General features: G+C 41.5%; 1 protein-coding gene across 9 annotated transcripts in view; it reads left to right on the top strand.

Moving 5' to 3' along the window:
• Positions 1-149: 149 nt before the first annotated feature.
• LOC106958018 (dystrophin-like) overlaps positions 150-24,936 on the top strand; it is a 36,412-nt gene continuing 11,625 nt past the window's right edge. For 6 of the 9 annotated variants that reach the window (XM_015049685.1, XM_015049682.1, XM_015049681.1 and 3 more), the window contains exons 1-18: positions 150-428; positions 533-687; positions 1,080-1,269; positions 4,647-4,819; positions 4,937-5,093; positions 5,595-5,706; positions 6,785-7,053; positions 7,190-7,336; positions 9,980-10,042; positions 11,818-11,881; positions 12,376-12,436; positions 19,419-19,480; positions 19,571-19,645; positions 21,125-21,326; positions 21,409-21,494; positions 22,302-22,459; positions 23,524-23,690; positions 24,565-24,676. In XM_015049685.1, the coding sequence (XP_014905171.1) occupies positions 165-428; positions 533-687; positions 1,080-1,269; positions 4,647-4,819; positions 4,937-5,093; positions 5,595-5,706; positions 6,785-7,053; positions 7,190-7,336; positions 9,980-10,042; positions 11,818-11,881; positions 12,376-12,436; positions 19,419-19,480; positions 19,571-19,645; positions 21,125-21,326; positions 21,409-21,494; positions 22,302-22,459; positions 23,524-23,690; positions 24,565-24,676 (2,517 nt within the window). In that variant the 5' untranslated portion in view covers positions 150-164. Of the gene's footprint in view, positions 429-532; positions 688-1,079; positions 1,270-4,646; positions 4,820-4,936; positions 5,094-5,594; positions 5,707-6,784; positions 7,054-7,189; positions 7,337-9,979; positions 10,043-11,817; positions 11,882-12,375; positions 12,437-15,611; positions 15,847-19,418; positions 19,481-19,570; positions 19,646-21,124; positions 21,327-21,408; positions 21,495-22,301; positions 22,460-23,523; positions 23,691-24,564; positions 24,677-24,936 lie in introns of those variants that run through there. The other 3 variants (XM_015049684.1, XM_015049680.1, XM_015049687.1) reach the window with 2 other exon arrangements.

The following is a 24,936-nucleotide window of genomic DNA, read 5'->3' as shown; positions in this document are numbered from 1 at the left end:
ACTTCTCAGGAATTTGCTGGTAAAAATGTGAAAGGTTTAAAAGAGGAGCAGTGACCAATTTTTAAGGCATTAAACTATGAAGTCAAACATCTTTAAAGTCATATTCGATGTATCTGGTATTTTTATAACAACTGGAGACAATATAGCTACTTGACTGCTATGAAATGGCACTATGTACCTGGAAAACACACAGTTTTGTTTTTTCCTCCTCCACAGTCGACAAGCTTCAGACCCACTGGGAAGACTCTCAGACCAAACTCTCCGACAGGCTCAAGCAAATCCTCAACATGCTGCAGGACTCCACAAACTGGCTGGACGCAAAGCGGGAGGTGGACTGCCTCATCAAACAGGCCAGTGGGAGGCTGGAATCGTGGCAGGAGATCACGTACACAGCGGACGCACTGAAGAAGCAACACGCAGATCTAAGGGTGGGCACCAGAGATCCGTCTGCATGGCTGCATGACGACTGGCACTCCCAGATCTGTTGGCATCGGCAACGAGAGCGAGCCCTTTGGTTTCTGTTCCCCTGCAGGTCTTCATGAAGGACCTGAAGCAGTGGCAGGGACAGGTGGCTGAAACCAACGCGCTGGCCAACAAGCTGCTGACGCTGTACGCCAACGACGACACGCACAAGGTCACCCAGGTCAATGACAACATGCTGGCGACGTGGGCGCACATCAACAAACGGTAACCGCACACGCGACAATACCAACGTCCTTCGTTCGGGAATACAAGTTGCATTAGTCCAAAAAATATGGCATAAAACAGGAATAAAACAGGATAGTTTGAGATAGTTCTGGTATTGATAAATAACAAATCACGCAATTTTTGTGACGACTTTACATCAACGAGGTGCTAACATGAAATATGTTAGCACCGTTCTGTAAGTCAGGACAGTCGTTTGCCACACAAGAGAAATTGTTGTTCAGAATATTAATGTGCATCTATTAATTTGTGAAAATCTAAAATAATTGGTGAAAGTGCCATGTGTCCAGGGTTCATTTTGGTTCAACTTGATAATAAAGCCTGAGTTTGGAGGCAAGTCCTCGGTTTCCCTCATCTCTCTCGCCCGTCTGCAGAGTTTCAGACCGAGAGGCGGCGGTGGAAGCCGGCCTGAAGCTGCTCCACCAGTTCTACCTGGACCTGGAGAAGTTCCTGAGCTGGCTGACGGAGGCGGAGACCACCTGCAATGTTTTAATAGATGCCACCAACAAGGAGAGGCTGCAGGATCAGCCTGAGGCGGCCAAGAGGCTGCTGGCCCAGTGGAAGGTAGGACACGGTTTAACACACACACATCCTCTTCATTAAGGCATGTAATCTGGCTCGTTTGAGGTGTAACTGCATGACCTGGTTATTTACCAGGGACAGAAAGTGCTGGATCTTAACAGGGAGCTCAGAAAAAAAAAGAACTAAATTAGTTTCAGCTCTCCTGCCATCACAGTTCTTGTTTGATCCGTCCCCCCTTCCCTCACCAGGTACCAGTGGAACAGGATTATCCGTGTTTCTCACTCCACCTGTCAGACGTCATTAGACGATGACTGATTCCCTCATGTTTCCTCGCTCGCCGAGTCAGGATATTAATGCAACAGATTTCCTGTGTTTATATATAAAACACTGGCCCCTGCATGAATAATGGAGGAGCACTCAGCTTTGGAGCTGTGTGGGCAGAGAGTAAATTGTTTTCACAAGGACAGCATGGCATAAGGGCAGAGCAGGTTTAGCAGAGAGACTTTCTTCTGCATCTTTCCTCATTCCGTTTCTTTTTTTTTTCTATATTCATACAGAGTGATAGATTTTTAATGTTTATGTCTGCCTGTGTGAACGATTATGGCTCACGGCAGATGAAAACCCTAATTCTGTCTCTCAGGAATATTGAAATATTAAGTATTTTATTTGGGCCGAGATTTTTAATACAAACAGTGATGGCCTCCCGAAAAGTATGTCCATCTGCCGTGCAGTGTGTTGTCGTTTTCGGTGTCAACCACATGATTCATGTGATGCAAAAAAAAAAAAAAGGTGTCTCCATTGCAGTTTTGCGAAATACATCCATTTTGTTACAGCTGAAAATCTGCCATTTTCAATTCAGCGAGTTTATTTTTGAAATTACAGTTTGCACAAAATGGAAACACAGCTATTTAAACCCAACTTTTTTGACAATTTTTGCGTAAATTTCGCAGTAAATTTGCTCGACGATAAGTTGTCCCAGATATCATGATGAACAATATTACTGTGACGTGACGGTTCAGACTGCAGAAAACAATCGGATATATACCCGAATTAGTACCACACATCTGTTTTTTTTTTTCTTTTTCTTTTACGGGGGTAAAACGACCAGAATTGCGTCATTCAGACTGTGGTGAAAAAGTCGTCCGTAGGTCGCATGAGGCCATTTGAAGGTGAATGTTGTGGAGAATACCAAACCAAAATCTAATCAACATCCTGTAGCGAGACTTTAAACTTTCCGTCTCACTCCAGCCTTTTTAGATCTACAGTGTTTTTAATCGAGCTCACTTCAGTTTTTGTAAAGCTGACATCAAACGCCATCCCAGAAGATAACGTCCTCCTGGCTCAGCCCAGTGTTTGATTAACAAGTCGAAAATATAAAGAAAAGAAAAAAAGAAAACACTTGCACAATTCCCTCCCCTGCTTGGAATGACAACAATGCTGATAAGGCAGCATGAAGAGAGCTTATTGGCCGCTCCCGGTCTGGCGGACATACGGAAAAATGCCCCCCGCTGCATTGTGGGTGTTGAATGGTGGCCTCTGTCTGTGGCGAGGACACACTCTGACCCTCATCCTGCTCCCACTCGCTCTCTGTGTCGAAACTCGGACACACTCGCATGTTGGAAACGGAATCTGAAATGCAAATTTCAGCTTTTATTCCCTCTTCTCACACACGCACGCACACACACACACACACACACATGCATTAAGAGTTGTGTCAGTCCAACAGGCAGTGCTGTGTGCAGCGCTGAGATAGTCTTCTGTGTCCAATTATTATGGCAGCTGTAGCACCCAGAGAAGTGTGCACACTCTCTCCGGGGCGACAACGCCACACGCAGATAAGGTTTAATTGGAAAACGAGCTCACTCATCGTTTTCCTCTTGCTTTCATGTCCTCTTTGCCTCTTTCCTCCTCCTATCTCTTCCTCGCCCCCCTCTTGTGTTTCCACCAACTTACCCGGCCCAACTTTGTCTCCTTGCCCTCCCCGTCCGTCTCGTCTCCAGTATCTGCCTCGCGTTTTAAACGGAGGGCATTTCTGTGCGGCCGCTGTGCGCGGGGAGCTCGTTTGAACAGAACAGAGGAAAAACATGATGGCGCTTCCTCTGCGACTTAGCGTCTAGTTTCTTCTTTGGAGGATGCTGCGTAGGAAGGTCTACCAAGTTCAGGTTGGAACGTAAAATTCAGGCTTCGTTCTTTTGTAAAGCGGAAAAAGATCCTGTTATAAAAACAGAAAATACATGTACTGTCATTGTGTGTTTTACATGTTGTGGATGTTGTCGTTTTTAGAGTTTTGTCGTTAAAGTTCAGATGGATAAAGAACTTCTTTGTTTCACCGATGATCGTTGAGCCCATTGGATTCATGTGAAACTCTTCTCTTGTCATATTCATGTCTGACCTAATCTTTGGTTAAAGAGGCAGTGTTATGTGCTTTCTAGCCACAGAGTATCATTTACAGCACAGTCAAGTAATTATGTCAACTTCAGTGAAAATTTGACTTTGCGAGAAATTGGGCATTTGTGCCTTTAAGAAACTCCTGTTCTTTCTGAGACTCCGCCTTGAGGAAGTCATCACAACATGGCTCCTCTGTTAACCCTTTAACAACATTTTTACCAGTGTTACACTGAGAAGTAGCTCCTATAATGAGCTACCAGTTCCACCAATGAGCTGCATGGTTGCCATGGGAGATTAAAGAATTTCTCAAACATGCATGAAAGAATCAAAGCAACACTCCAGTTATGTTTTTTGATGACATGGCGGCAATTTGTTTTGTAAAGTTCCTTGATACATTTGTTGAGAATTGGTGCTATATACATAAACTTAACTGAGTTGAATTAAAGCTCACAACAGTCCAATTTGCATAATACTTCTATCCCTTAAAATACAGATTTCTGTTGTCAAATTTTAATATAACACATGCACATACAAAAAGCAGTTTTCAAATGAGGATTTTATTAGCAGAAAAAGCCATCAAAATTTTGTTGCATTAAAGGGGCAACTTTCTTGAGCTTTACACCATGTTATAATGCTACTAAATTATCACACAAAAAAAATGCCTGAGTGTTACTTTGATTCTGTCACGCATGTTTGAGTAAAGTATTTACTTTAATCCCCATAGCAACCATACAACTGTGCAAAACTCCTGGGTACACCGAAGTGCAGATCTCCCCCAGGACTCCACTCGGCTCCTTCAGACTAGCCAGCAGCAATTAGCAAACACCTGGTGAAACTGCAGAGCTCATTATAGGAGCTATTTCTCAGTGCAACACTGGTAAAAATGTTGTTAAAGGGTTAATAGAGGAGCCATGTTGTGATGACTTCCTGGAGACGGAGTTTCAGAAAGAGCAGGAGTTTCTTAAAGAGACAGGCCCAATTTCAAGGTATAGCATTTTTATTATAAATCCTGCCTGTTTGTGTTAAACTAGGACCTCCAGGCAGAGGTGGACGGCCACGAAGAGCTGTATCACTCCCTGGATGAGAACGGCCAGAGGATCCTGACCTCTCTGAGGGACCCTGAGGACCGGGTTCTGCTCCAGAGGCGTCTGGACAACATGAGGCAGCGCTGGAACGACCTGCGCAGCAAGACTCTCAGCATGAGGTGAGACACACCTGGACTGCAGACGGACCAAAGAGGGAGAAATGCTTCAGTTTGGATCCAGATGATTTAAAAAAAAAGAAAAAAGGTGGGAGGAAAAAGCTTGTGCTTCTTTGGTAGGTCACAGCTGGACTCTGAGATGGCTCCCTGGAAGAGGCTCCACATGTCACTGCAGGAGCTGCTGAACTGGCTAAGGCTCAAGAGTCAGCAGCTGGAGCAGGAGAAGCCTGTAGGGGGCGATGTTCCCACCGTGCAGTCCCAGCTGGATACACACAGAGTAAGGGGGAAACATGACACAAGCTTATGTCTAAGATTAATAAGGAAATATGTGATGTTTTTTTTCTGGCATAAAATTGTTTTAATTAGACTTTATTGGATTAAAAAAACAGAAAATTGCTGTGTTTAGGGACGATAATAAAAGCCTAAAATGAGAAGAATCAGACTGGAAGAATCCATGACCTCCTGAAACTCACACTAGCATCATAATTTAATTTCTACATGCAGGGTTTGCCACCAAAAAATACAAAAAAAACAAAATAAGTAAAGATTAAATATAATGTTCTGTCATGGTAAATGGTAAAACAGCCAATGAAATCGAAGAAAACCTCCAGTGTAGCTGACACTCGATTCCAAGCATCGTTTGTTCTGAGATCAAAGATAAGTGGAATGAAAGCTACCTCTGGTGTAAGTAGATAAGAGACTTGAACATGTGCGTGTGTGTGCGTGTGTGTGTGTGTGCGCGCGCGCGCGCGTGTGTGTGTGTGTGTGTCCGTCATAGGGGTTCAAAATGGAGCTCAGAGCCAAGGATCCGGTGGTGACCAAGGCTCTTGATGATGTGGGATTCTTCCTGTCCGAACTGCCTAGAGAGTCGCCATCACCTGAACTGAGAGGTAATACACAGACGCACACACACACAAACTTCATTTATGTCTAAAACAGATTCGCTGACATAAATAACGCATTTATTCCTGCTTTATAATGTTTTTGTTTTGAGATTGTTCCTTCAAAGAACCATTTGACATTTATTTATTTATTTATTTGGTTATTTTATTCATTTACAGTTTAAGATGAACATGCCACATGTTGACTTTAACAAAAGTTTTGACTTTTCCTCAAAGGTCAATTAACTACACCTTGAGTAGTCAAAGAAGTCTTCATGAAAATGTTATTTACTACATTGTTTAATCATAAATTAAACAGTGATCTCCCACGTTCTAGGTTCAGTTTCACACACCCTGTACACTACCTGACCTGTAGAATGATGAACTTTTGGATTTGGAGGATTTAAACTCCTTCAGTTCTCAAATCTGACATAAAGGAAGGAGGATTAGCTTTCCCTCTCTCTTTGCTCATAAATTAAAAACATGCCTAGTGACAGCCTAGCGACGACTGCTTGTGGAGGTCGACACGGAAACGCAGTGGCAGATGCTTTACTGGCCGTGCTGTTTGCACCATGGCAGCAGCTTGGACTACAAAACAAGCCAAGCCTAAAGTGTGGTCTAATAAATCTGACAGGCTGCCAACTTGAGCAGGTTCAGAGAGGAAGAGGGGAATTCCAGCGTCTGCTCAGTCAGTGCTTCAGGCAGCAGCTCTATCGCCCTCATGTGGCTCTCAGAGTTTGGCCAAGTTTAATGGCCAAAATTCAACAACTTGAGGGACAGACAGAAGGGTGTAAATACCTTTCTAAGGCGCAAATATTTCTATGGTCTAGTCAAAATTTTGACCTAAATCCTATTGAGAATCTGTGGCCTGGCTTGGAAATTGGGGCTTACAAGAGCTTTTTATCCAACCAGACTGAACTTGAGCTATTATGTGAAGAATTGGTGAAAGTTTCTGGAAACATACCAGTTTCTAGAAACATACTAGTTGTACCTTCACAGAGGCACAACTGATCAAATATAGCTTAATAAATGAGGCTGTTGCTATGAGTTACTCATTTTGCCAGACCTGGCTTATCCCAAACGTCAGACATCAGCCCGGAGGAGCGTGCTCAGAACGTGGGCCGAGTGTTGCGCAAAGAGGCGGACGACGTGGTGAGCCGGTGGGACCGGCTCAACGTCGACTCGGCCGACTGGCAGAGGAGGTTGGAGTTGGCCCTGGACAGACTGATGGAGCTCCAGGAAGCAGAAGACCTGCTGGACAAGCAGCTGAAGCAGGCGGAGATGGTGAAGCAGGGCTGGGAACCCGTAGGGGAACTGTTGATTGACTCCTTACCTGAGCACATCAGCAGAGTCAAGGTAACTCCAGAATAAACCAACAGAGAATAAACCAAGACTCTGTCTTCATAAGAGTAATTATCTGCATTGTCATTTTAATCTGAGTGTTTACAAATGTTTATATATATATATATGTGTGTGTTTCTCTTTGGCTCAGGAGTTCCAGGAAGAAATAGCTCTGATTAAGGACGATGTGACACACATGAACCATTTGGCATCCACGTTCGATCCATCCGACATCCAGTTGTCTCCTAGCAACCTGGAACGCATTGAAGACCTCAACACGCGCTGGAGACTGCTCCAAGTATGTACCCTTAAACATTCTCGCGCGCACACACGCACACACACACACAAAACTGTCTCCAACCTAAACCAGGGTACTAACCCTCCAATCTGGTTAGCTCCTGGTTCCCTAACCTTGCCGTTTTTAGTTATTTAACTACAATTTTACCTACTAAAATGCTCTCATTTGCAATCATGACCAGTGGATGACTAAATTCAGCTGTGTGAAGACATTTTACCTGTCATTGTAAAGGTCTCTTAACTTAATTTATATGTTCATGGATTGAGAGGTCAAAGCTTTTACCTTATTAGGACATTAGCCTGAGTGCCTTCCATCAAAATGTTAAGGTGGCTGAAAAGCTGAAGCACTGAAAACACATGTAGGCAAAGCTTTTAAGGACGTTAGAGCAATGTTTGCACTTTATTAACCAACCAAGGCTGACATTGCTTTGACTAAATTTAGCCAAGACCTCAGCCCCAAACCGTGTTAAGTTTTCTTGCAAAAACAATTGGTGAAGTGAATGACAATCCCAACTTTGGTGGGGTCATGGTTCATTAGGTACAGAGGTCACACACACACACGCACACACACACTTGCGGTTCCATATTGGTGGAAAACCTGCCTCTTCACAGATTTATATTATAATCCATATCTGAAATATTTAAAACAAAATGCAGCTTGAGAAGCTGGAATAGCTAAGCGCAATGCTAATTCACACGCTATTGGTTAGTGTTTGCAAAACAGCCAATGGAGGAATGCCATTCGTTTTCCTTTATGTTGATTGGTTGTATCCCCCAAGAGCGGAGAATAGGAAAATCATGGACGGTAGTTTCTGCGGTAGATGGTTTCTGCTTGGCACTACTGCTTTGTGAATTAATTCATATTAATTAACATTAGGCAGCTAATGAGTTATGCCATGTTAGCAAGATTGAATTTAGCCTTAATGCTATCACTAAGCTAACTAAGGTTGGATACAAACACATTTTTTTCCAATCATTAAACTTATTTACTGTTCAAAATGTGTTCTTTATACAGCCGATAAAGAACACAAAGTTTGCACACAATGAATAAATTCTAGAACTGCAGTGCTAAAATCATGTGGAAGTAGCTGCGTTAAGTTAGTTCTGATTTGTTCCTTTGTGTATCTGCTGGTAAATCCTTCTGAAAGTTTTTCAGAAGGATTTGTGGCCAAGATAAATTAGATAATGTTAGAATCTAACCGAGTATTACCCCCAAAAAAATCTACTTTAATGGCTCAAACTTGAGCAAATTTTCATTTTTTAACACATTAATTAGTTGCTTATTCAGTATGTAAAGCAAAATAAAATGTTGAAATGGTGAGTAATTACATGTATTTAATATGTAATAAAAGAATATATCATCAGGTTGTAGTAGCAGTAGCTGGCTGAACTAACATTTAAATGATAGACTGTACTCCTGAGACTACACCAAGTCTTTTATCACAACCGGCTTTTATGATCTGAGGGCTCTTCTAAATATTTTAGACATTTTGGCTACTACTAAGATTACTATGATTAAACTGAGCTAGCTCAGCCTTCATGGTAGAATCCTTTCATAATGACGAGGTGCCAGTGATCAGAGGCAGTTCAGCCTCGGTTTGTGTCAGCAACAATAAACACCACCCTTTGTGTACTGGAAGTCAACCGGTGATCATAACAGGGTGTGACGGATAGAGCCAATCAGCCGGATGAAATGGATGCCTGGATGCAACAGCAGTGACGGGACCAGAAGGCTGGTCTTTCTGAAGTTCGGACCGGAGCAGATGCTTTGGCACCGACACAAACATTTGGCTTTCTTTTTTGCAACAATAAACCAAGGTGTTTCTTTGCTCGGCTTTAGCCATAACACACAGTTCACTACTGTGTGTTATGGCAACCATGGGAACTTCTTGTAATATCAGCTGGGTCTGCAAATAAATTTATTTGATGCAAAAAAAACAAAAAAAAAACAGTGAATAATAAAATGTCCATAAAAGAAATTGGACCCTATCGCAATAGAATCAGGACTCATCTCTACGGATGTATTAAATGTTTGCATATGGTTTAAGTGAGGCATCTCAAGACGTTTCTTATGTCTCAAACATACAGTTAAACCTTCAAGAACTTTTCAAGAGCATTGACCTGAGCTGAAATCCAGTGTTGGCCAGTGATGCAGTAGTTTGTTCAGTCATCACGGCAATCGTGGAACTGTACATTTTGAAGAATGCACTTCTGAAGGAAGGGGTGAACAACAAAACCTGCCGAACCAATGTGGAGTGTTTGACTGTTTTACTGATCTGATACCAAAAGCTAAAGTCGTAATTACTTTGGCTTCTCTTGTTTGTTTTTCATTGTCCTTTGAGTGTTGCCATTTAGAGTTTAAACTGGTTCTTAAAAACTTCTTTTAGTCTTCAATCTAGGTATTAATGATTTGTTTAGATGGGATTATGTCTAAACTTAATTTTGTACATCTCATATATGTGTATGTCTGTGTTGGGAGGAGGGAAATAGCTCGAGATTCAGCTCTTTCAAGCGAGTTCACGTTGTTCTTTTATGCCTAAAGGGTCGCAGGTGATGGTCAACATAGGCACAAAGTGCACTCTCGGTAATAGCAGCAGGTTCTGCCTCAACAATCCCACACCGTCTCTTGTACAATTCTAATCAGGTTACCGTGGATACGGGAAAAAGCAACTCGGGCAGCAATGGACTGGATGAGGTGGACTCAAAGGTAATTTCAGTTCCTGGCTGCATAGAAGCAGAAAAACTGGGACGGGCCATCACTGTCACATCTTCTTCATCTCACATCGCGGCTCTCCTCCTCTCACTTCCTCTTTCCCATGCTGTGTCATCAGCTGCTTTGTCATTTGGGTAGCAGATGAAAGGTTGGATGTTTAATGAGCCAGTCTGTCCACAAAGATGGACTCTAACCCATCTCAGTCCAGCAGCTTGAGGACTTCAACACCCAAGCTCACACACATACCATGGTGCTTCCCCTGGGGACTTTAAAGATGTAGCTTCCTGGCAGGCGTTGACAAAGCAGCAAGAATCAGCTGAATTTCCATCATTTTCTATTAAGGAATGATATTTTGCCATGTATTTAATCTTCACAGACACTACTTTACTAAAAATAGTGCCACCAGTATGTCTGTCTCGTGGCTCCAGGACTATTCACCCCTCCACAAATGTGTTCCTTCTGCTGGTAGATATTATTTATGGAAGTCATAAAACCACAAATTGAAATACAGACTATAGAAAATTATATTTAAGAACCATTTTTGACATTAGTCTTTTTAATTCTACTAAAAATAACATTGATAGGAAACCAATAGCAGTGTTGGCAAGGAAACAATCCACATTAACAACTAAAATTAATTACTGAAATAAATTAACTTTATGGTGATGTTCAAATCTATTGAAATGCCTATGGGAAAGTCTCAACCTCATCAGGTTTTGATCCAACACAGACTTTTAGCAATCAGGCTAAACTTGTGCTTTTGTCAAGTTATACAATACTGGGGAGCTACCAGATCATCCACAAGAACTTTAGCTGAAATTTTAGCAGAAATACTGGAACACTTTAGAATGTTTTATTTCTATTTATCAAACAATGATCTTGTTGTCAGTCCTGTCCTTTAAAATCTAATTTAAAAAGTGTTTGTTTGTTGTTGTTTTTTTTGGCAGAAATGAACCTAACCCAAAAGGTTCATAGATCCTGGTGGTATTTATAATAGTTTCAATTAAGGAGGAAGTGAGTTGACAGGAGAGTGGGACTCCTGTTGTTTTGCTACGTTTTACATTTCAGATAACATTTGTAAATGAAGCATGTAGACATGCCTCATTCAGACTGTGTCACCCTGCAGTTCCTCGACTTCACATTCAGTCATCCTGTCCATGTTCATCTTTGTTTTCTTCACTCAGGCCACCAATGTGTTCTTATGTACACTTTATAATTATTTACAAGTGTCGATTTAAATGTATATAATTTAGATTTATTTTTGTCGATATATTTGGCTAAAATAACTTTTTTTCTTTTTACGCACAAACCAAACGATGCAACTAAAACAAGTGGACGTAGCTTGTTAGTTGGTGATTAAAAATAACATCAAAGTGGAGGGAAAAACATACATCTGGAAAATGTAAAGATGATCTATTCCATTACTTTTTTACACGCTGCAACCGAAGAAACTAAAGGCATAGTTCAAATTTTGCTGAAGTTGGCAAAATCTCGATAAATTAGTAGATAATTGGCAAGATTTAATTTATTCAAAATGAAGGGATATAACACAGAATAATACTCTGGAAAATCACTTTGATCAAATACATTTTAATTGTATGAGAACAGCTCTTCTAAAACTCTAAACTATCCTTGTTAGCTTTTAGAATTATTGAATTGATTTGTGTTTTGGTCATAAAATGTATCTAAATGAACATCAGAGGGTCAGGCAATGAATAAAAATGTTTATTTTATTTTTCTTAGAATGGCTCCTGCTTTCTGTCTAACAGATATCTGTCAAAGAACATCTGAAGCAGCTGACAGACGCTCACACAGACTTCTGCCTTTCTCAAGGTGAGGCCCCGCCCCTCTCATATTCATTTCTATATGCCCAATAAAATAAAATAAATGATGCTAAACTTTATGATTTTGCCAGGTTTTACTCTGTTGATTTTGGTAGCTGTGTGGTTTTTTTAAAATCTAATGTAAACCCCCAAAATACACGAAAATAAATAAATGATACAGGAAAGTATTCAACCATAAGCCATAAAAGGTTGTTAATGGATAGTTATGTGAAAGGAGGAAGTGTGTTAGGAAAAAAGAACAAGAAGCTGGGACAATTTTTTATATCTACTGAAAAACAGAATAGTTTACATATCAGGGTAAATTAAAGAGCAGGCTCGCTTTGCAACATCCTATCTTTGTAAAGGTCAAGTAACAAAAAGAAGATTAAAAAGAAGAGTATCTTGGGATTTGTTGCACCTTTTTCCCCCAGATAATGCATAAACTGTGTGAAAGTTCAGGTCTTTTGTTGTGACACTCCTCATCTGTCCCTGTGTCTTCTCCAGGATCGGTAGAAAGACCGTTCGAGCAGGGCATCTCTCCAAACAATGTGCCCTATTATATCAAGTAAGTGCAGATCTCTGGGTGGTGGGCCAGCTGATCCTCACATTCTCCTGCCCTTTGTGAAAGCAGCTCTGTTTCTTCTGTTCTGAGATAAACGGATTTCCCTTGGGAACTTTAACTCAACTTCATGTTTGTTTTTAACATATTTACCGCCTTTACTTCTTCTGTTTTGTTTTACATATATATGACGTATGTTTCAAAAACGACTAAAGCTTAGTCGTTTCATACTATTTTTCTACTCATACTATTTTTGTTTGATCGATGTCAAGAGAAGGACAGTATATAGATACATTCCGACATTTTGTGGTTCAATGATGTTGAAGGCTGATTTGGGACAAACTTATGAACCACTGTACATCAACCATAAGGGAACATTGTGACAAAGAGCTTTTGGAAGAATTGCAAGTCAGTTGTTCGTGCTTACTTCAAGTCCTTAACGCAGATTTCAGACCGCAAGCATGTCGCCGTCTGAAAACAGACCACAAGATGCTTAAGAGTCTTAAAAAACCCTTAAACGTCACCATGGAAAGGTCAACGTTCTTGCTAGTGTTGTACAATCAGAAAGAGGCTGCTGAAGTTACAAAAAGAAGAATTGGAAGAATCTGATATAAATTATTTGGACACCAGAGCGGAGAACATGTTTGAACTTTTCCTTAAGAGGTCAACCTACGCCGCAGGGATCACACGCTGCTGTAAAGTCTTGGACAAATTGTCAGCTTACCAGGAAAAAAGATGAGATGCTACAACCGAACACATGCTTTTGCATTTTAAATCAGCTGGAAGCTTTTCAGTAGCAGCTGTTCATGTTTAAATACCGGCGAGGATCTCCTGATGGATCCACATGTTTTCACTCTACAGTTGGTACTCATCAGTAATTGGGGGCATAAAATCCAGAGTGGATCGTCCGAATTTCTGCAGCTGTATTCGTATGGGCACGAACGGCTATTGTTTCACTGCACGCACACACACACACACACACACACCTCCACACTGTTCCAGAGTTAATGTAACAGTTGAGACTTGTCCGCACTTTTCTTCTCAGTCCTGCAACACTGACTCCCAAAGCAGAGCTACTCCCCCCACCTCCCCTCACCCTTCCTCCTTATCTCTCCTTTCTCACAAGTAAAAGACACTTTGCTCTCCTTCCCTCCTCTAGCTCTCTCCCAGCCGGCCTTTATTGTTCTCCCTCTGCTTCACGATGCCGAGTGCGAGTGGTGTTTAGCTCTCACTATCCGTCCTTCTTGTCAGGGAGGTGAAAACCCCCCTCAGATGATGTTCAGGCTCTTTTGCTCCCTGAAACAGCAGGAAGGGGGGGAAGGGATTCAGAGGCAGGGAGCCTGATCTCTGCCTGGTCTAGCAGAGCTGTGGGCCGATGCTGAGCGGCAGGCCAGGCTAGACAGGAAGTAAGCAGGGTTTAATTTCAAAATAAAGATCTTCATTAAAAAAAAAAAAATTGTGGCTAAGTGTAAAAGAATACTTCAATCTTAGAAGCTAAAATCGAAACAGACCTCTAGAGTTTCAAAGCAACTCTCACCTGAAGTGACATTTTATACAATATATACTGCTAATTGAAGAAGGAAATAGAGGTTGGAGGTTGTGCCGCACCAATAATCTTCCTATGTCAAACATAAATTGAACAGGACACTTATATTTGTCAGTATAAATTAACGACAGACATATGAAATATAGAAATGAAAATGAAATCTACATTTATTTGAAACTATTTTAAAAGTTAGAATAAGTATTTATTTAGAATGAATACAAGTAAAAATAGAACTAAAGCAAAGCTAAATTAGAGGTTAAATTAAGTATGTGGCTATAGTTTATTTTCGACTACAAAAAATTTTGTTGATTTTGTTCCGACAATGTATCTTAGCAATTTACTGTATGAATACTGTAGAAAACCCTGTTTCTTTTCCTTAAGTGGTGCCGCATCATCAGAGTTGAGTATGTGGACTCTTCCCATTTAAAAAAAAATAAAATAAAATCCTCTCTTCAAACAGCCTAACCTATGAAATTATGGTGGCGTACCTGATTAACTAAGAGAAGAGAAAGAATTCAGCTGCTGGTTGCTGAATCCCATCTTAACATCTGTCTGGATTTAAGTTAACCTTCAGTCACCACAGGCTTTGTTTTCCCACAGATGCTGCTTGTAAATGGTTTATGTTGTTACTGCTTCATTTTCCCCCCACACACATTTTTATTTGCAAAACATAAGTTGTTTGGCATTGAAAAACACATACCAAATTTTGCTGCTCAAGCCACAAATGCATTTTTTTAAAACAAATATGACAGAATTTAAGGGGATAGAAACAGGCTTTCCAACTGTAGGTGGGTGAAGTGTCTTAACCAAGGACACGACAGGAGAGGGGATTGGACTGGAACAACCCATTTGTCCCCCATCACCCCCTCAGCATGAAAGTTGAAGCCAGATTCTTTTACTCTGTGTAAAAACAAAGCAATGTTTTCCACTGCCTAACATTAAATCAGACTAAGTGTTTCCTTCCCAGACGATGATGTCACATTTGAGCTATTGGGAGGCACACTTTAAATACATCACTTTATTGTATGATGTCACTGGAAGATCAAGACAAGCCATGCAAGTTTCAGAGTGGACATTCCTAATGAATACTTAAAAATATAATTATAAAAATAGATTGTTAGGAATAATAGTTTATTTAAGAACACAAATGGTTACATAAAAATAACATAAAATAACCACATGGATTTACATATTGTCACCTTCTTAAACTAATGGTCTAATTTATTTTTGCCAAAAGTGATTTTGACTTTAAGACAAAAAATCAGCCCCTCAAAATTTTAGGAAGGTGACAATATTTAAAAGACATTGCAATCTAAGAACATTTTTAAATTAATCCTGATAATCTTAAATATGAATACAATGTTGCATGTGCACAAGTTTTACTAGAATTACTCATATTAACTTTTGATGTTCTTATAATTTATTAAGACCCCCGGCCCCCTCCTGAATATTTGGACTGAGCCCAGTGTTTCAGAATCCTAGCTACGCCTCTGGGAGCATTGTTGACGACCTGAGTTAAACGCCTGTTTTGCTGCTCGAAAGTAAGAGGAATTTGTTTCAGAGTGATGCCGAAGCCATAAAATAAGTGGTGAAACAAGTGGTTGCCGCTTTTATTTTGTCTGACCCAGCGGAAGTGTTCCTCCGCTGTATTTTCGCGACGTGTTAGCCTCCGCAGCCCCGTCGCTGCCGCTTGCAGAGAGGAACACACACCGATTCGCTTAGGCCCTTCACGGTAACCTCGGACGCCTCTCGCCGGTGTCAGGAGACGCTCCGTCCGCCTTGTCCTCCTCCTCTCTCCTCGCTGAGTCGAGCCATCACCTCTGGACTCGCAGGGCTGTGATTTGCGGGCGATGCGGGAGCAGTTTCGGAAGTGAGTAGCTGCAGAGGGGCTGGGGAATGTTTGTGGTGCTGATAAATAATGGGGATGGTGGTAATGCAGGGGAGCTTTTCACGCCGCTCGCACATCGACCGTGTGCTTTGACTGTCAGTCAATTATAACAGAATATTAAAGCGAATTGTCGGTTTTGCTGAGAAATGAGCGAGAAGCGCTTTTCCCTTTCTCCGCTAATGAAGTGGGAGGTCAATGGTTCTCTTTGGGAGTGATTTAACCCTTCCTGCGGTTGTTACCGGGGGAGCGAGGCGAGGTGTGCGGCCACTCGCGCCTCCTCGAGCCGCTCTCCTCCCCGCTCCTCTGCTGCCATATTGGAACATGAATCTGTATATATTCAGCCCGGAGCTGCGCCTGCATGTCAGCAGTATGTGATTGAATTTTTCCCACTGGGGAATACGTGGTAATCTCAACGAGTGTAATACACAGACCCCCGCCGTCAGTGCAGCAGTGTTTGAATTCCTTCACACTCCACACACGGTCACCTTCCTGGCAAATCGGCGCTGAATTGTTGCACATTTAGTGCTGTTTTGCACCGATCCGATGATCCACTTATCGGTTTTCAGCATGGCTGGATAGGATTTAGTCTTTATGGGAATGGCTGCTTCCCATTTTTGGCACCCATGTGATTGCAGGTGTGTGTGTGTGTGTGTGTGCGCGTGTGCAGGTGTGTGTGTGTGTGTGCGCGCGCGTGTGCGTGCTCCGACCAATTCACTTTTTAGTCCATGACTATTTGATTGACATGAAAAAAAGTCATGAAACAAATGTCAATTTTTAGAAAAGCATGAGCACTTGAATGAATACCAACATATAGAAACCAACCTAGTTTAGACCTTCTTAGCATTTCTTTTTAAATTAAGCAGCATCGTGGGGTATTTTGGACAGAGAATGGCTATTTAAGGTCATGCCAAAGAATTTCATTCGTTTCTCAGCCTGCACTTTGACTAGACCACTCCAAAACCTGCTTTTATACATGTTTGTTGGCAAAACTGCTGGTTTGCTTCAGATTATTACCCTGCTGCGTAACAGCAAACACGTGTTTAAGCCTAAAGTTCTTCTTCAGGATTTATCTCTGTAGATTATGTCAATATTGTTAGCAACTAGTACCTAGCTCGTTGCTGTGCTTTAAAATTCTGTTATTCTCTCACCTTTTTTGAATAAGTACACATAGTCACTTAAATGTGCTAGAAGCTTAGAAAGAAGTTTCAATTTATTAATCAATTCCTCTCATTGCTACTCAAGAGCTACTTCTCTATAAGAAGAGTCTTAATCATGCAGGGCATCGAGTGTGAAGCTCTCTCTGTCCTATCCAAGGGATAGAATAGCCTCTTTTTGAATGATACAGCAGCAAGAATAGCCCTTAGACTGTAGTGTGTTGAGAAATACTGCGCTGCTTTACAATTATGATATTTCATGCCACAGATCCATGTGGTTTTACATCGGTTTTACTCTTTAAAACATCTATCTGAGCCCTGGTATGCCCCTCAGCTGTGACATCGGACCACCGTCTTTGTGCATTTTTTACTAGTCCTAGTCAAATACATTTGTAATTCAGTGCATTTACGTATGTGTTTAAAAAAAAAAAAAAAAGGCCAATATTAAACCTCAGATATCGAAAGGGGGGAAAAAAGGGGATCGGTCGATCTTTCAACCAGTACCAATGTTCTGGTTGAAACGCCAAAAATGAGATGAGGAATGTATATTGATAGCAAACATTTAACATTAGTATAATATTTAAATTTAACATTAATTTTCTTGACATTTTTCTCATATCTAGGTCTGATCCAGTCTCATACCTTGAATTATCTCTTTGATTTCCATTTACAACTTTGTAATCAAAGTGTCGTTTTCAGCTGGTTGCTGAAAAAAACGACAGCTGTTCACTGTTACATGAGTCAACGCTCCACGTTGGACAAACACCTCGCTTGACCCGCAGCCGTTCTCGGTCCCGATGCGTTGCCGTGTTGCCGGTGAAAGCAGCTGCTGCGCGTTCATTCGGGGGCGTTTGTGTGAGCGGCGCTCTCATGACGAGCTGCTGTTTATCCACACTTTGAGGCTGAGGATTTTAGAGTAGCTCTTCACCAGGGGACCCCTCTCCTCATTATCGGGAGTGTGAGTGTGGGAGAGAGGCAAAACAAGCCTGCGGGCCGATTATTGTTTGTGCGTGCTTCAGAGACGGAGGTTAACTGCGGGTGTGCTCTCGTACAACCAGCTGGACCCACGTTGACCGCTTCCCAGCTGGACCAGGTTGCGTTTGTGCACTGCCTTGGCCCCAGGTAGAAACCGGACAGCTTGAAAAAGTCCGAGCTGCACTGCGTTCTTCTTCTCTTCTTTGTTTTGCTCGATGCAGTGGTTGAGCCACACCGCCCACTGTGTTCAGCAGTCACCCACTTTGCACACCTACTATTAAAGCCTGACCTGAAACATCCACCTGCACAGAGGAGAACACCAAGATATCATTTCACCTTTATCCCTGGCTTTATTTACTTCGAATACTAAAGTATGGCTGGAAAGGTTTTAAACTAGTAATGTGAAAAATAGTTTTTCATATTTGGACATTTTAACAGTGGTGAGAAATCCAAATAATATATAAAAAAATGTGCATCATGTGTGGGGCCAGTTGAAAAAATAAGAATAAAGCTGAAGCAGAACTGGACATTGACCCAATATGTACCAGTATGTCAGCCAATCAGGGTCTGAGAGTGAAGAAATTAAGCTATAGGCCTAGTCAAAGCCCAGATTTTTCCTTATTCAGCAGCAATATCACATGAGAGAGAGAGAGCAGTTGCTATAAAGCAGGGTTTAATTAATATTTAAATGTATTATTCATTTTGTGGCATTATTTCAAGATACGCTTAGCATCTCATATTAGCAATTAGCCTTTAATGAAGCTTACTGGAAAATGAGTTCAATACCAATACAAACAACCATGTAGGGAGTGAGATCTCTGTCAACAATATGACGTCTTAAATATTCCTCTTGCTCCGACTACAATTCTTAAACAGCAAAATGTCTGTGTCAAATCAGTGTCATTGTTCACAACTCCTGATTGGCCCAGTTTAAATCTCACTGGAGAAATCAGGCGGAATTGGATAGGAAGGCAAATGGCCGATCAAACTTCAGCGAGAAAATGGTTAATTATTTGCTTTCTGTAAAAACTGGATATGACATTCCTAAAACACCTAACTCCCCCCTCCATAACATGTTATGTATTATAAGCCTGGTGGGCCACCAGGCTGTACTTGCCAAAGGTAAAGCCTTGGAATTTGCATTTACTTTGTTTTAAATACAGTGCGAAAAAGTAATGCAAGCTAGTTGATGCATTTATGGTGACCCCTGCCACCAGACGGGTCTGGGAGAAACCCGTCTCCACAACATTTTATTGCTGTTGGTTCCATTAGTTTGTCGATCAGATAATTGAGTTTCCAACCAGCAGGTCAAGCTAAGAACCCTCCAACTTCTGTTGCAAGCTGGACTCCATCTATTTAGACCCAAATACTCTTGAACTTACCAACACAATATTTTAATCTTCCTCTGTTTTTGTCCCTTTGCAGCCACCAGACCCAGACGACATGCTGGGACCATCCCAAGATGACGGAGCTCTACCAGTCTCTGGGTAAGCATCACCTCAACGTCTTTTAAGGTGTTTTGAATGTTTTTTTTATTGGAGGGTTTAAAACTTACAACATAACGTTTTGCTCCTCAGCCGACCTGAACAACGTTCGGTTCTCGGCCTACCGCACCGCCATGAAGCTCAGGCGCCTGCAGAAAGCTCTCTGCTGTGAGTACGGTCGCGGTGGCTCCTCGCCCCGTCGCGACGCTGCGCCTCGTCCTCCCCATTCGCTGCTTTTCTCTTTCCCTCGTCTTCGTCCCGCCTCTCCTGCCTCCTCTGTACTATTAACCATCTGTCCCGTTCTGTTTCTGTTTCTGACGCATCATGGTGTCCATATGTGTGTTTACTCATCCCTCTCATCTTTTGCCTGTGGATCTGCAAAGTGGGAGCTGCCTACGTCTTTCTGTCAGGCTGCTGCGGCAGCACAGAGCAGAGGAATTATTTGTGACGCCAAAGCTTTTTATAAATAAAAGCAAAATCCCCCAGGAGTGGAGTTCTGGAGTTGAACATTTGCTTTGTGTGTCTCGTTGGTATGTTTCTAGCCACTCAATCGCAATTGAATTTAGGGCTGGACTTTGACTGGGCCATGCTTGCTACTTTGGTAGCTCTTAGTGCATGTTTCAGGTGTTTTTCTGCTCTAGTCTCAAGTATTTGTATGCTGCATCCCCTACTTGGCCTTCGGACAACTTTGACTAGGACTTTCTGTGGATTTGAATTAATGATATCAACAGTTTTATTTGTAATAGGATTAATTGTATGTCATGAAATCATTCCTTCTGAGGTTTGGAGGAATGGATGGCTCTACAGAGCTATGACGGTAAATTTAGCAAATATACTAAAAATACATTTATGATTATTCTTTTCTCCTTTATTTAGGATGGTTTGTTACAGTGGAATATTTTTCAAGTTACGCAGGAGAACCTTTGTAAAATTTCCTAACTTTTGCTTCAAGTACGCAGCTCTGAATTAAACCAAAAAAAAAAAAAAAGAAATTTACATTTTTTGTCTAATGCCAACAAGGAAGTAACTACTTCTGGAGGCAGTTCCTTACACTGAGCTCAATACAAATGTACTGTTTTCAGATGGTTGTTACACCATCAACGTCACTAAATAAAATATTTTAATCCGTTTAAAACTTTTGTGCCTGCTAAGGCTCAGAAACTTAAATGTTTCAAGACTTTTTGCAAATAACTGACAGGCTGTAGCTGATGATTGACCAGCGCCTTCGTCCTTCGGTTGTTGGGTGGCTTCAGTAGTGGTGTTCTCTGAGGCAATGTTGCTTAAAACTGTAACCTACTCAAGTGAATGTCACATGTAATTATCAACCAAATTTCTATTGCACCTGGTCCGTCTCAAGGCCTTGAAAAACTTGAACGCAACTGAGACCAATCAACACCAATTTTGTTTTTCTTTGGACTGTAGAAGATGAGGTTTGCAGTCAACAAAACTTGTAGAACATTATTTTTGGCGTTCCACAAGGACCCATTCTTGGCTCTTTTCTCTTTGTTGAGGAAAAACTCACCAAAACCTCTAAAAGATGTTCCAAAAAGCCTGGAGAGCTGCTGATTCAAACCGCTTTTTAGGGATTTCAAGAATGTCTGGTGACTTGGAAGCAAAGCTCATCTGTGGTGGTGTTTCTTTTCTTAGTGGACCTCCTGAGCATGCAGACGGCGTGCGAGGTGTTCGAGCAGCACACCCTGAAGCAGAACGAGCAGCTGCTGGACATCTCCCAGCTGGTGGCCTGCCTTACCAGCCTGTACCAGCGGCTGGAGCAGAGCCACTCCCACCTGGTCAACGTCCAGCTGAGTGTGGACATGTGCCTCAACTGGCTGCTCAACGTCTACGACACGTACGTGAAAGCACGCCCCGACACGACCCCAGGAGTGTTTTCCCCCCAGAGCTAACCAGGTTCTGAAATGTTGCTTTGGCAGCGGGCGCACTGGGAAGATTCGGACTCTGTCGTTCAAAACTGGAATCATCTCGCTTTGCAAAGCCCACCTAGAGGATAAATACCGATGTAAGTCCAACCAGCTCGTACATAAAACTAGAGGTTAAAATTTAAGTTGATATCGATCTGATATTAAAACCTGTATTGGTCCTGATTCTGAAAACAATTCTAGATCTATTAAGTTCAATTCCATGCTTTCTGCTCTATGCATCATACACTATATTTAGAATTCCTAATTATGCTTTCTGTAGCATTTTAAAGGTTTGTTGCTGTTAATTGTTACATGTTTGACCAACACAGTCAACCTATTGTTTTGTCAGTTTCAGTTTTTTTATTATTTATTTTACATGTGCTGTTACGCTGCTAATTGCACTGAGTGGATAAATTAAAGTTGTTTTTACTTGTTAGCTTGTGGAGCTATCTGTGTATTTAAGTGTGACATACTTAAATTTGTAATTCAGTGCATTTATGTTTAAAAGAAGGAATGGTTTAAGTCAATTCAGCTGTTTTTCTGTATCAGCCGATACGAGACATCAGATATCGGTTTTGGAAGTGAAAACACAAAACATGGTTAAAATCCATGCCTTGCACATTTTTGATTAATATTTGTTACTTAATGTTTGCTTTGTTTGAAAAATTATGAAAAATACCTAAAAATAATTTTTAGAAGAAGAAATGTATATTTTGTAATAAGGATATATGATCAAAGTGAATAATTAGAATTCATTGTAATCTTTTATAATTTTTTTAGTGACACTATTATTTTGAGTCACAATTTATTTTGTACAAGCTATCAAACTATTTTATGAGTTGATATTTATCCTTTTTTTTTAAGTTTTCATTTCTTTCTCTCTCTCTTCCCCTCTGCATCTCCAGTTTTGTTCCGACAGGTCGCCAGCGCCACGGGTTTCTGTGACCAGCGCCGCTTGGGCCTCCTCCTCCACGACTCCATCCAGATCCCCCGGCAGCTCGGCGAGGTGGCGTCCTTCGGCGGCTCCAACATCGAGCCGTCTGTCCGCAGCTGCTTCCAGTTTGTACGTGCCTCAGTCAGAACCGGTCGGAATAGACCTGGATGCAGACACAAGCAGTGGCTAATTCTGCGGGGTTACATGTGATTACTTGCCTTCTCATTCCCCCGCTGCCTGCCAGCCTGGCGGTGTGAAGGCAGCTTATCATTATCCAGATCAGTAGCTGGAGTCAACTTTGTAGTTTTGACTCTGCTGTCCTGCTTCTGTAGAGAGACGGAATGAAAGCGGAACATTTTCCTGCCTAACTCTTCTCTGTTTTTGTCGGGATTTTTAGTTGGTTTCTCCTCCCTGAAAAGACACTTTGAAAAATATGATGTTGTAAAAATCGACTTTTTGAGCTTTACATCATGTTATAATGTTGTTCCCTCAACAAAAACACACCTGGAGTGTTTCCTTTGTTCTTTCATGCATGTTTTGAAATCCTTTAATCTCCCGTGGCAACCACCTTGGGGCGACTCAGTTCCTGCTTCGTGGTGATGCGTTTGCAGTTTCCAAGATTTTAAGCTTCCGCCTCACAGAACAGAATCCTCCCCCAAATCCTCCACTCGGCTCCTTCAGACTAGACGGCAGCAATTAGCAAACACCTACTACCTTGTATTCATTATAGGAGCTATTTCTCAATGCAATGCTGGTAAAAACGTAGTTAAAGGGTTAATAGAGGAGCCGTGTTGTGATGACTTGTTGAAGGCGGCGCAGTTTCAGAAAGAGTCAGGAGCTTCTTAAAGAGACAGAGACCCAATTTTAGGACTTTAAATTACAAAGTCAAATTTCTTTTAAGTTGTATTTGATATATGTAGCATTTTTTTAACAACAGATGGTAATTTATTTACTTTACGTTTAACAGCAATACATTGAATGATGCATCTGAATAAGTTCTGAACCTAAAATTTCTTTATTACTCCCAAATTTAAGTTTCTAAGAAAATGTGTTTTCAGAAATGTGAGCATAGATGCACTGATGCGCTCAGTACCTGGTTTGGGTTTCTGTCGCATTCGTCTGAAGTTCTGTCTCTCTCTCTCTCTCTCTCTCTCTCTCTCTCTCTCTCTCTCTCTTTCTTTCTTTCTTTGCAGGCCAACAACAAACCTGAGCTGGAGGCCGCCATGTTCCTGGACTGGATGCGTCTGGAGCCTCAGTCTATGGTTTGGCTCCCGGTGCTGCACCGGGTCGCGGCTGCAGAAACCGCCAAGCACCAAGCCAAGTGCAACATCTGCAAGGAGTGTCCCATCATCGGGTTCAGGTGGGTGAAGTGGTTGAAATCAAAACCGATCCAATATTAATATCTGTGCCTCGACCAGCCGATACTGTATCGTATTGGATGCAAAATAATGGATCGGAGCGTCCCCAGTGATGCCATCCCATGTGATGAATTGGTCCTGATTTCCTTAAGTTTGGGATCAACTGATATCAAGGAAAATCAGAATCAGTAGACCAGGCTTTTCAAAGATCAGTGATCGGCCAGAAAACTGCAATCACTGCCTCCATAATTCATTCCTCTTATTTCATATTTTGTTTTGTTAGATGTGTTATGTCGACAGTATGGGGCAGGAAAAAATCTTTCCTTTGCCCACAACTGACTTCAGCTGCTTTGTGTGCTGCCAGATGCCATGGTAACCGTAACGTGATGTAAACATGCCTCCATAATAGGACTGAGATCATAACTGACCCTGGTTATGACTCAGCTTATTTCTAAGAACAGTTAAGAGGCTTTTTCAGAATAAAGCCTCAGTCAGGTTTATGTCAGTGTGGTAGCCTGATGCATAAACAAAAATACTCTGTGAGCAACAAATGTCCTACATTTATTCATCTATTTTCTTTAGAGGTTTTTTGTCATGTACAGCTGACTTTAAAAGATAAAATCAAATAAACTGAAGGCGCCAGGTTACATGGATCCAGAAAAATAGAGAGAGGACACAAAGGAAAGAAAAGAAAAACACAAAGAAGGCAGAAGAGACAAAGGAGGGAAGGAAAAGTAAAGAAGAGAAGGAAAGGAGAAAACCAGAAGAAAACCCTTTTAGATAATAGATAACTGAGACTGGAAAAGATGGCTGGTGTTCCTCTCCTCTCATTTTTTCCTCTTATTAATCATGTGGTCTATTTTTCTTCTTCTTCAGATATCGGAGCCTGAAACATTTCAACTATGACATTTGCCAAAGCTGCTTCTTCTCCGGCCGCGTTGCCAAGGGACACAAGATGCAATACCCCATGGTGGAATACTGCACTCCGGTACGTTTGGGCCGGATCTGAAAAACAATCCTGCAGCGTTTAAGAGTCCAGCTGCCGTCTCTCCATCCAGCTAATAAGCCAACTGATGGTGCTTTGAATTATTTTCTGTTAGTGATGGAAAGTGTGTTCTTTATTGCTTTTCATTAAAACGAATCTCAGTGGACTACAAGGTGGTGTTCCGCTCCATCTAGTTTAGAAATTTGAAGCTTAAATCTTGACACAGTGACCATAAACTTAATCTAATATATTCTAGTCCAGNT

The sequence above is a fragment of the Poecilia latipinna genome, unplaced genomic scaffold (assembly GCF_001443285.1).
Source record: "Poecilia latipinna isolate Pla-1442-1.1 unplaced genomic scaffold, P_latipinna-1.0 Scaffold956, whole genome shotgun sequence".
In the NCBI taxonomy this organism is placed as follows: domain Eukaryota; kingdom Metazoa; phylum Chordata; class Actinopteri; order Cyprinodontiformes; family Poeciliidae; genus Poecilia; species Poecilia latipinna.
Note: the sequence above shows the minus strand (reverse complement) of the source record. Positions and strands in the feature narration are given on the sequence as shown.